The sequence below is a fragment of the Hippocampus guttulatus genome, chromosome 7, assembly GCF_054856545.1.
Source record: "Hippocampus guttulatus isolate MCC_2025c chromosome 7, RoL_Hgut_1.0, whole genome shotgun sequence".
In the NCBI taxonomy this organism is placed as follows: domain Eukaryota; kingdom Metazoa; phylum Chordata; class Actinopteri; order Syngnathiformes; family Syngnathidae; genus Hippocampus; species Hippocampus guttulatus.
This window is the reverse complement of record NC_141267.1, coordinates 14,706,557-14,719,144: the sequence shown is the minus strand read 5'-3', so window position 1 is coordinate 14,719,144 and position 12,588 is coordinate 14,706,557. Positions and strand designations below refer to the sequence as shown.

General features: G+C 41.1%; 2 protein-coding genes across 4 annotated transcripts in view; one reads left to right on the top strand and one right to left on the bottom strand.

Moving 5' to 3' along the window:
* Positions 1 to 3,867, top strand: part of LOC147202405 (Rieske domain-containing protein) — a 46,317-nt gene extending 42,450 nt beyond the window's left edge. For 2 of the 3 annotated variants that reach the window (XR_015101336.1, XM_086115084.1), the window contains one exon: positions 3,558 to 3,867. The gene's annotated coding sequence lies outside the window, so the exon portion shown is untranslated. The remainder of the gene's footprint in view (positions 1 to 3,557) is intronic. The other variant, XR_015101337.1, reaches the window with a different exon arrangement.
* The window catches only part of yjefn3 (YjeF N-terminal domain containing 3), a 49,361-nt gene that overhangs the window by 16,160 nt on the left and 20,613 nt on the right, over positions 1 to 12,588 (bottom strand). The window contains exons 2-3 of the mRNA XM_086115083.1: positions 9,709 to 9,817; positions 5,027 to 5,137 (exon numbers count right to left, since the gene is read on the bottom strand). Coding sequence (XP_085971209.1) covers positions 5,027 to 5,137; positions 9,709 to 9,817 — 220 coding nt within the window. The remainder of the gene's footprint in view (positions 1 to 5,026; positions 5,138 to 9,708; positions 9,818 to 12,588) is intronic.

Here is a 12,588-nt window from a genome sequence, read left to right as displayed (position 1 = left end):
AAAAAAACGACCATGTATAGTAAGGCAATTTTAGCCAAAAAAACGACCATGTTTAGTTAGGCGTTTTTAGCCGAAAAAAAAACAATGTATAGTAAAGCATTTTTAGCCCAAAAAAAGACCATGTCGAGTAAGGCGTTTTTAGCTGAAAAAAACGACCATGTATAGTAAGGCGTTTTTAGCCGAAAAAAATGACCATGTATAGAAAGGCCTTTTTAGCAAAGCGTTTTTAGCCGAAAAAAACGACCATGTATAGTAAGGCAATTTTAGTCCAAAAAACGACCATGTATAGTTAGGCGTTTTTAGCCGAAAAAATGACCATGTATAAGGCGTTTTTGGACAAGAAATCAACCATGTATCGTAAGACGTTTTTCGACGAAAATAACGACCATGTATAGTAAGGCGTTTTTAGCCGAAAAAAACGACCATGTATAGTAAGGCCTTTTTGGATGAAAAAAACGACCATGTATAGGAAGGCGTTTTTGGATGAAATTTTTAGCCGAAAAAAAACGATATAGTATAGTAAGGCGTTTTTAGCCGGAAAAAAACGAGCATAGTAAGGCGTTTTTAGTCCGAAAAAAACGACATAGTATAGTATGGCGTTTTTAGCACGAAAAAAACGACCATGTATAGTAAGGCGTTTTTCGCCCGAAAAAAACGACATAGTATAGTAAGGCGTTTTTAGCCCGAAAAAAATGACCATGAGGCGTTTTTAGCCCAAAAAAAACAACATGGTATAGCAAGGCGTTTTTGGATGAAATTTTTAGCCGAAAAAAACGACATAGTATATAGTAAGGCGTTTTTGGCCCGAAAAAAAACACACAGTATAGTAAGGCGTTTTTGAGCCGAAAAAAACGACATAGTATCGTAAGGCGTTTTTGGCCCGAAAAAAACCGACATCATATAGTAAGGCGTTTTTGGCCCAAAAAAAACGACATAGTATAGTAAGGCGTTTTTGGACGAAATCTTTAGCCCAAAAAAACGACCATGTATAGTAAGGCGTTTTTAGCCGAAAAAAACGACCATATATAGTAAGGCCTTTTTGGATGAAAAAAACGACCATGTATAGGAAGGCGTTTTTGGATGAAATTTTTAGCCGAAAAAAAAACGACATCGTATAGTAAGGCGTTTTTTGCCCGAAAAAAACGACATAGTATCGTACGGCGTTTTTGAGCCGAAAAAAAACGACATAGTATAATATAGTAAGGCATTTTTGGCCCGAAAAAAACTACATAGTATAGGACGGCGTTTTTGAGCCGAAAAAAACGACAGTATAGGACGGCGTTTTTGAGCCGAAAAAAACGACAGTATAGTAAGGCATTTTTGGTCCGAAAAAAACGACACGGTATAGTAAGGCGTTTTTAGTCCAAAAAAAATGACATAGTATATATAGTAAGGCGTTTTTAGTCCGAAAAAAACAACACAGTATAAGTAAGGTGTTTTTGGCCCGAAAAAAACGACATAGTATAGTAAAGCGTTTTTGGCCCAAAAAAAACGACATAGTATATATAGTAAGGCGTTTTTGAGCCGAAAAAAACGACATAGTATATAGTAAGGCGTTTTTGAGCCGAAAAAAACGACAGTATAGTAAAGCGTTTTTAGTCTGGAAAAAAAACGACACAGTATAGTAAGGCGTTTTTAGTCCGAAAAAAATGACATAGTATAGTATGGCGTTTTTAGCCCGAAAAAAACAACATAGTATAGTAAGGCGTTTTTGGCCCGAAAAAAACGACATAGTAGAGTAAGGCGTTTTTGAGCCGAAAAAAAACGACATAGTATAGTTAGGCGTTTTTGGCCTGAAAAAAACGACATAGTATAGTAAGGCGTTTTTGGCCCGAAAAAAATGACCATGTATAGTAAGGCGTTTTTAGCTGAAAAAAATGACCATGTATAGTAAGGCGTTTTCAGCCGAAAAAAATGACCATGTATAGTAAGGCGTTTTTAGCAAAGGGTTTTTAGCTGAAAAAAATGACCATGTAGTAAGGCGTTTTCAGCCGAAAAAAACGACCATGTATAGTAAAGCTTTTTTAGCCGAAAAAAACGACCATGTATTGTAAAGCGTTTTTAGCCGAAAAAAATGACCATGTATAGAAAGGCGTTTTTAGCAAAGCGTTTTTAGCGAAAAAAACGACCATGTATAGTAAGGCATTTTGAGCCCAAAAAAATTACCATGTATAGTAAGGCGTTTTTAGCCGAATAAAAAAGACAATGTATAGTAAAGCATTTTTAGCCAAAAAAAAGACCATGTATTGTAAGGCGTTTTAGCCGAAAACAACGACCATGTATAGTCAGGCGTTTTTAGCCGAAAAAAATGACCTTGTATAGTAAGGCGTTTTTAGCAAAGCCTTTTTAGCCGAAAAAAAATAGCCTTCCTATACATGGTCGTTTTTTTCAGCTAAAAACGATTTCCTATACATGGTCGGTTTTTTCGAGTTAAAATGCCTTAGTGTAAATGGTCATTTTTTCCGGCTAAAACGCTTTACTATATATGGTCGTTTTTTCGGCTAAAAACGCCTTACTATACATGGTCGTTTTTTTCCACTAAAAACGCCTTCTTATAGATGGTCGTTTTTTTCGGCTAAAAACGCCTTACTATTCATGGTCGGGTTTTTTTTGGCTAAAAACACCTTACTATACATGGTCGTTTTTTCCGCTAAAAACGCCTTCCTATACATGGTCGTTTTTTTCGAGTTAAATGTCTTACTATACACGGTCCTTTTTTTCGGCTAAAAACGCCTTACTATTCATGGTCGTTTTTTTCGGCTAAAACGCCTTACTACACACGGTTGTTGTTTTTTCGGCTAAAAACGCCTTATTGTACATGGTCGTTGTTTTCGTCTACAAACGCGTTACTCTCCGTGGTCGTTTTTTTCGGCTAAAAACGCCTTACTATACATGGTCGGGGTTCACTTCAAAGAGGCTCTTTGTACCGGCTCGTTCGCGACCGACACATCACTTGTGAAAATGTAGGTGATTGAACAGTCAGAGGTGCTGCCAAAAAGAACCCTTTCTGCACTGAAATACAATGAAATTAATTTTGGTTCCGTTTGCTGCAATACAAACCGGATACTTCATACTTGACCATAAAGTTAATTTAAAACTTAGTACCTCAATTCAAAAACAAAATCTGACATTGAAAAAAAACGTTGTTTTGTATTTGTAGGACTGAATATGAAAATAAACAGAATTTAATTTTCAGTGAGGATCAAATACAGTTTCAAATTCAAATTCAGATTGTACAATTCAGATTCAGTTTATCAATATGATTCAGAGTAAAATATACAAATCCATCCATCATCCGAGCCACTGACCTTCAATTCACGTAATTCAAATTCAGTATAAATTATTTAAAAGTTATTCATGTTTAGATTTTCGTGGCAAATATTCCGCCCCACAGCGTCACACCTAGTTTAGTTTTGGTTGTAAAGTGTCCTAGAGTGTCTTGAAAGACGCTTATAAATGAAATGCATTATTATTATTATTACTATAAGAAATTTCAGGGGTTATTTTTACTGACCATTCATTGTTCATGACATGTACAAATGTTTGTTTTCTTACAGTTCTTACAGTCGCTGTGAGACCTAACATCCTAACATCTTGGGCCTCAGACCAGGAAATTAATGTCACAATCAAAAGATGGCTACATCTGGCTCCTGATCGGGATGGTGACAGGAAGGAGAGCATGAGAAGAAAAGAGGACATGGAGAGCGCAACAATTTGATGGACAGAAAAATACCGTTCAAGAGTAAGCTGCATCCCAATTTGGACTTTGTGTTCACTGTTAAATAAAGAAAAGTGCATTTTTCCAGTGTATGTGGAGTTATATGTGAGGTTCACAAATTATGACAATAAACATATTTTTACAACAATCGTTTTTGAGACTTTTTTTTTTAATGTGGGTCAAATATGGCTCATGAAAGATGTGGCTTGGTTGAGGTTAAATTCAGGCTGATATCAGGAACCTGTTCTGGCCCAGCGTCGGGCCGGAGTAGGGCCAGATATGGTTTTACAATGCGGCTCAGATCTGGGCCGAATGCGGCCCACATCATGAATGCCAGACGTGGGCCACTCCAGGACCGTCATTCATTGAGGTATGTGGGCCGGGTGTGCGTGCCGTGTCTGCCCCAGAGCTGGGCCAGACCAATTTTGCTGACTGGGTGGGGTAGCCTATTAATCCTGATGCGAGTCAAACGTGGATTGTTATTTTTTTATGGGAGAGAACAGTTTGTTCTAGTTTTGGAGAAAGTGAGTGATCATGTGGTGTTTTCATATGGCTAGCTAACTACTTATGTACGCTAAATTAGGCCACATACCAGGAAAACTGCAGTACTCTCTCCATGGATACATTTACACGTCGATGACCGCGGGACATTTGGAGCAAGTTAGTTAACACGCCGTTCCACAATTGACTCGCGACTCTGTATTAAAATATATCTACCGTATTTTCCACACTAAAAGGCGCACTGGATTATGAGGCGCACCTTCAATGATTGCCCCATTTTTTTCATACATTGGGTGCAACGCATTATAAAACCCAATCTATAATGCATCCACTAGACGGAGCTACGCTCAAGGAAACGCCAACAGAACGACCAGATGTCAGTAAAACTTATTTAATAAAGCAGTGACACAGTTCACTGAACCAACAGCAAGTCATAACATTGACGCGTTAACGTTGAACTCTTGCCGCTGCTCTATTTCCGTGTTCAACTGCAAAACCGATCACCTTAAGTTTAAACTCTGCGTTGACATATTACCGTAATGACCATACACAAGGTGCATCGGATTTTAAGGCACGCTGTGAGCTTTTAAGAAAATGGAAGGCGTTTAGGTGCGCCCTATAGTGAGGAAAATACCGTATATATTTTTTGTCAACCTTTCCCGTAGTTCTGTGATCTGCTTTGGCGCTGACCCACTTACCCCACATGAAAAATCGTCATTGATCAAACAAATGTTCTCTTCTCGAATTGTACGCGTCACAACTGATTAATTTGCCTTTTGGGGTTTGCGTGTTATGTTTTGCACTTACAAACATGCGCAGGTGTCGCGCACACACCAGGCCAATGGAGCCGTTCTGCTCCGGCCCACAGATCACCAGCACTGTTGGCTGCTTCTTCACTAAAGAGTTGAGAGGGTAGGCCTGGAGGAAGAGCACAAATAGAAACCTGGAGCTTAGAAACAAGGACAAAAGGCTTGTAGGGGAGAAAAATAGAAAGAAGAATGTCGTTTGCTGCCATCAGGCTTAAGGCGTTGTCTCGCCCATGCCCATCCCATTCGTATGCCAGGCATGTCATCTCGGGGTAAACCCTGAACTGGTAGTCAGCCAATCGCAGGGCACACTTAGACGAACAGCCATCCGCGCTCACACTCACACTTAGGGACAATTTCGAGCGTTCCATTAACTTGCTTTGCATGTTTTGGGAATGTGGGAAGAAGCCGGAGTACCCGGAGAAAACCCACGCAGGCACGGGGCGAACAAACGAGCTCCACTCAGGAAAGGCGGAGCCGGAATCGAACCCTGCACCTCTGCACTGTGAGGCGGATGTGATAACCAAGTCGACCACCGTGACTTTTTCATTCATTGTCTCTTAAATGAATACAAAGTCAACAGAATGTAGTAAATTGAAATTCCCATCGGATTTAGGTTTGGGTTTTTTTCCCCAAGATATCTTAACAGAGCACAATAGTTGCTGAAAGTCTGCAAACCCCCAAAATGGCACTTCTCCACCTATTAATAATAATAAGGTCATTTGGTAAATAGGTCGCCTCCCTCTAGATCCCATTTACACAAGCCTTGGATCAAAGCAGAAAAGAAGGCAGCCGCTGTCTCCATCATGGCACACGGTCTCATTGGAAATCCAGACGAGGCCCCGCGGCCCTCGGGAGCCACGGGGCCAGATGATGTTACACCGTCAGGCAGGAGGAGCAGGAGACTTGAAGATATTGACTTAATTCCCAATAAGAATATTCGTCTATCAGCTAACTCTAGATCCTACGCCCGGATCTAATTTTTTAAGTTCCAAATTGGGAAATGCATGTCGAGTCAAGCAGAGAAGTCGATTTCCTGAACGAGCAGAAAACGTTGAAGTTGGAATGATTTGAACAGGCCGAGGAATGCGGAAGGAATAACTCAGAATATGATTTCGTGTCGGAATTGGATTGGGGAAAAACATGGAATGCTATCAATGTGTCATTGTTGGAATTTTCAAATGAGTTACCGGTTTCAATGAAGTGAACATTTTAAAAATGCAATAGGAAGGATCGGGAACTGTGTGTTTCCCTCCCATCCATCATTGAAAATACTGTGCCCATTGTAGTGACTGTGTGTTTGCTATAATAATAATAATAATAAAAATAATACATTTAATTTTGCGCTTTTCATCGTACTCAAAGACACTTTACAAGAGTTGAAAAAAGCAGAGATGGGTCATATAGGATTTAAGGATGTAACTTTAAAATGCTCGTGTAATGGGGCGATGTGCGATATCTGCGTGTGAGCGTCTGGACGTGAGCGGTGGCAGACAGCACAACCAAAGACCGAAACATCAGATACGTAAAAAATAATAATAATAAATAAATTACAAACAAGGGGGTGTCATGGTTAACCTGGGATGAAAAGGACATTTTATAATTTTTACAACGCAAGGAATTTTTTTTTTTAATGCTAAGCTTTAAATGTGTCAACACTCCAGTACTTCTGAGTAAACTTGCAAAAACAAGTATCGTGTGTTGTGTGTTCAGCTGTTGGAAGCCGCACGCCGCACAGTTCGCGGCCTCCAAAATGAATTATCAGCATCAAATATCAGTGAGTTTTGGATGATCAAAAATGTTTGTTTGGCTGCTCGCTTTGCTCCTTTTTTATATGTCTGTGTCTTCCCTTTTTGTGCGTCTGTTTCTTGCCTCTGACAGTCTCCTTTTATTGACGCGCACTTATTAAACTCTCATCCCGTGCAAGCGAGCGGGAGGATGCTTTGAATACTGGCCGTGGAAACGTTTCATACTGCTGGAGAAACCATTAAGAAGCCGAATAATGGTGGAAGTGAGCCGCTATAAAGGGAGCCGAGTCCGTGGCTCACATTTGATGCATGTGCCGTATTGTAATTACAAAATAAGATTGGCGCCAAGTGCAAACGAGCACAACGACTGATTTATTCTAACATCAAGCCTTGAGATGCGATGAAACGCTCACGACCAGTTGAGAGAACATTTAAATCTTGACGTTTCACAGATGACAACCACGGTGGTTAACCGGTTAGCACATCCGCCTCACAGTGCAGAGGTGCCGGGTTCGATTCCGGCTCCGGCCTTCCTTTGTGGAGTTTGTATGTTGGAAAATGGATGGATGGATGTTTTACAGATGCTAATGATCACCTTTTTAATGCCACTTTATAACACAGTTCATCATTCGTACATTTTTTTTTCAGCAGCTTCATTTGTTTTTACAGTACAGCATAAATGCAGGGGTGTAAAACTCCATTTTTGGGTGTGGGCCACATCGTCGTCATGTTTCCTCCGAAGGGCCATTATGACTGTGAACCCACATACATATATTATCTGTAGACGGAAAAAGTTGATGGAGAAGTCGTTTTGAAATTTAAGGCTAGCAAAAAAGGGGCATCGCTAACAACAACAAAAAAAAGACTTGCAATGTTTCGATGTTTGTAAAAATTAAGACAATTAAAATGTGGGTATTTTAGCTAGAAAATTTAGCGAGCCACATAAAATGATGCTCTGGGCCTTGAGTTCGACACCTGTGGAATAAAAGGATAGGCCAAATTTAGAGTCGTACACATTCAATGAAGTATCAGTAACATGTCGGGCAACACTCAGCTTTGGATGTAGAGCAAGAAGAGTCAGAGAAGGTCCCCTACTAAGGTGCACTTATAGTCACTGTTTCCACAGCGCAGAAAGACTGTTTAGCCATGAGTATTATATTGTATGCTCTGTATATACAGTATGTGTTGCTGCTCCGTGTGGCTTGAAGTAGCATTTAATTGATTTATAATTACTGTAACCTTTATGTTCATTTCCGTTAGCCTGTCTAGGGCGTTTCACCTTGTATGAAAATGCACTTTTGTTTGCTTCTTATTCAGACTCATTTTCTTTTCATTTCATTCCAGCGATCGGACATAATTTTAGCTAGGTCGTACGACCGTCGTGGGGATACCTCGCATGCACTTTCACCTCCTATCAAGTCTGGAGAAAACTCTATCAGGCCCCTAAAATAACAAAAATGATCATCTCAAGCTCAACCAAAAGGTTTTATATGAGAAATTTTAGCGTCTGAGCTCGTGTAAAGCTGAGATTTACTGCTGCGGAGCAACGAAACGTCTCCTGTCTCCACTCAGGTGATGAACGACCTCAGACTGATACGGAAGCCCGCAGTCTGGTTCTTCCGAGTGCGGGCGGCGGTTGCGGGATTGATTTACAGAGAACCTATAATCTGTCTGGCAAGCTAAGGTGTATACGCACGTGTTATTGGTGTAGTATTTCTAGACACAGTAACAGCAGTAGGTCGGCAGTGAAACGGGCCAAATCGGACCGTCTAGCATCTCCTTTGACTGTAATTGTCTTCAAAATAGCGCTGATGTCATGCGTGCGGTGGCGTGCCGCGGCCAGCGGCGGCGGTCCGGTTATGTTTGTTCAGTCAGGCTAGGCTGGCAATCCTGGCCACTGGACCGGGATGAAGTAGGGAAGTAGATGCGGCGGTTTGACTCGCACGCTTCCTGTCTCGGCTTGTGGCAGATCATGCCACTCATGTCTTCTACGCTCATGATTACCTCCACTGGGGGTGTGCAGACTTGGAAGGAGCCAATGGCTGCTTTGACATTTTTCATCTTTCATTTACAGTGGGCATAAAAGTCTACACACCCCCTTGTTCAAATGCCAGGTTTTTGTGATTTCAAATGAATTTCAAATCTTTTTCACCATTTAACCCTTTCAGGGACAGCGGTTACTACAGTGGACAGCTTGTCGTGTTATCAGGTGACAGGGTGCATGAAAAGGTTAATGTCAACTAGAACCCATACAACTCTACTGATTTTTTTTTTTTATGGCATCATATGAAGATTCTGCCCTAACGACATCTAAAAACATGTATGATGGCTTCACATAGATTGATCAGCACTGATTGGTTTTATTGGTCAAATAAAGTGGACGTAAAAAGGCTTTGGGGAAAAAAAATAAGACCAAGATAAATCATTTCCAAACTACTATTAAGATAATTAATTAAGATATCCTTTTCAAAAGGTACAGACATTATTTTTGATCGAAATTGCTACTCCGACAACATGATCACATGATCGTCAAGGCTTTGTTTGTTTTTTAGCTTCTGTTGTATCAGCTATCTCACACATCACCGTAGTCTCCCTCCTCTCCCGCCAAATTCCCCAATAAGAAGCGGCATGCCACTCATGACAAGCTTTAAGGTGCTGGATTTTTAAATGATTTAGTTGGCTTTGCAAAGTGCAAAGCCAACTAAATATAAACTACTAATGTATGCCTAATGTTTACATTTGACATTTGTGACTCCAATATATCAGCTGATGTGTTAAAACCCATTCCTTCGTCATTTCAAAATTCAAATCCAAGATATTCCAATCATTTTGTCTACAATTCTATGACATACTTTGTTCCTTGAATACTCAGGAGTAAGCTTGGATGTTGAATGAAATGTTTCAGTCCACTGCTGAGACATGATGAAGCGCAAACCTTCGAGATGGCCAACGCGCAGGCGTGTCCCCAGATCTCGATGAGCTGCTGTTGTCCAAACCTGTAGTCCCGCACGAGTTCTGTCTCGATGGCGCTCGCCTCGCCTTTACTACAACACACAACAGGACGCAGTATGTTGTTAACTCATTTACACACTTTGACGTATAAATACGTCAATTAGCGCATAGCCGTTCCCTCCCCATGACGTATTAATACGTCAATCACGTGTTTTCATGGGGGAGGGTGCAAGAGAGTCCGATGCAACTTCTATAGCAAAAAAATGGCGATCGGGTGGCAGTGGTGCAAAAATCAACCAGGATCACGCAGCAGAAGTAGTAGAAAGGGCGTATAGTGAAGGAGGGGCGTATGTGGATAGTGGATTGGAACATTAGCAACTAGCAACGATGGAGAAAAGGAAATAACTAACTAAAAATGTTTTTTTTTCGGTATAAAAGCGTCCTCGAAACAAAACAACCAAGGAGATGGTGTTTGTGTGGAAGAGAAAATGACGCTTCGGTCACGAATCGAAAGCGGCACCCGTCAAACGAACGTCGGCCTGCACAAACATGGTGTGCTACACGCAGCCCGCATAGCTCACGCCGAGTTTCGAGTTCATCTGATGAAGATAAACTTGCTCCACGTCAGCGATCATCGCTTGGCAGAGCATTTTGTGCCTCCCGATGCCCCACATCGCCCACAAATCGTCTCCCCGGCGACTTCCAGCGATGACGGCAAAGAGGCTGCATTGCTTCGCATGGCCGACGCCGGGCACACGTCAGCGATTCGTTGGAATCGTCTCGTAAAGACGACGGCGAAAACGATGAATTGGAGAGCGATTTGGATGCCGATATGTCGGACGAATATGTGCCTTCGGACATAACGGAAAGCAGCTGAGAGTCCTCGCCAGAGCCGCTGGGACGAGGAGGTAACTGCTGACTAGCTTGCAAGTTCCCATTCAAAACTTCATCACTTCTTATGCCTCCTCAGTCACTTTTATGTACCGCTACATTCCCCGCTATACTATGAAGTTGCCAGTAACACTAATCATTTATGTACGGTTGATGCGTCTCGTAGATGTGGATGAAAATATGCGCTGACTTGCATGTCGCCATAGGTTTAAAAAAAAAAAACAGGACACATTTGGTCCGCTCAGCTCTGCTAAAACCACTAGTGTTAAATTCATATTCCATTTCATTTCAAATTGGATGCTGAGCAACGTGGAATGAATTGTGTAAATAGCAGTGTGCGAGCATGTATGTGTGTGTGTGTGTGAGAGATGTTGAAATGTAAGTGGAAAGCAACAATAAAAAAAATGGAAAAATAAAAGTGTGGTAATTGTACATACTTCTATACATTACAGATTGTCCAACCAGAAGCCAAAAGATGACGACTCCTCGCTTTGGTGGTGGAAAGAAAGGTAAATAAAAATAATTGTACCTCACTCTGCAGCAAGATATATTTGCAACTTTTTATGTTTCTATAATTTATAGGTCGTGCATCTGGACGTGGTGGGATGAATCGATGAATCGACAAACTGGATGGAAGCCAAAAACCATCTTCTCCACAGCTGCACTTTTGTTCATAGTTCAATAGTTTTGTTGTGTGCAAATAAATTATTTTGCTACAAAAACATTATTTGTAATGTTCTTTTGTAGGAGGAACACATTATTGAGGTATTTGAGCTGCCACAAAAGCAAAAAGTAGTGTAAAACTTGAAATGATGCTTGAAATGCATGCTTTTACAAAAAGCTCATTTTCTCTGGATTTCTGCAGAAAATCGGCCTTTCGCATAAAACTTAGCAGTTTTCTAATGCTGATTGCCAACGAACGGAGAAAGATAGAAACAAACTTTTTTTTCTGCTGAAAGAAGAGAGTCTCACCTTTCTTTTGACAGGTTGCATGTATATATAGCCATAGGACAGAAAATTCTGTGGGCCTTGCAAATCAGTCGAAATTCAGTAAAATGTGAGGGATTGAGGGGGTTGCTCCAGTGAAAAGGGGTGGTATTCAATGAGTTCATTGAATATGCTGTTTGTGCGCAACCAAATGCACAAAGATGCCACAGGATGGCGCCAAACCAATACTTTTACATGACGCTATGCTTGATTGTTTCTTCTTCTACAGTACCGTTTTCCTGGCAGGCACGACAGCTTCATTTCAGGCCACCGTGGACAAAAACGGTCATGTGAAAATGCGAAGCAACGGGATGGAAAAATGCGATAGCTCGTGATTGCCATGGATGCCAAAATTGTTCCAAAAAAAAAAATCAGGAGTCATAAGGTGAATGCAACCAAACCTGACTATGTAATGGGGCGTAACTCAACCTGGAGGTGGTCCCAAGTGGGACCGGAAGCATATTTTTGCACCAGCATCTCACATGGAGGATGGCTGTGCTGCAGCCTATCCCAGCTGACTTTGATGAGAGTCCAAATAAACTCAGATTTGGTTGCCAGCTAAACACAGGAACCATTTGCATTCATTAATTAAAAAAAAAAAAATCCTGTGCCATTCCAGCAAACAAAAATGTCCAAAAAAAGTATGAACTGAAATGATTCTGTACCGTATAACTTTTGGACGAATTAAGTGAAATTGGACAATTTCCTATGGCTTAATGAAAACTGCCCCTGATTGGCCTGCATTCATGTTTGGTCGCTACCGTCTATTGTCGGTCAGTAGCTTCTGGGAAGTCTGCTCGTGAAAAAACAGACCATGTGAGTGAGTAATAAAGTGAACGCGTGCTTCCGCGCGCCAAGTATTTACACTGTATGAGTGACTGAATATGTCATCGAAGTCATAAAGGGCCCACGCTGCTCTCCGCATGTCAACAGCATGATAAATTGAGCTGCTATTACCATAAACGCGCGAGGGAGTGTGGGTGCA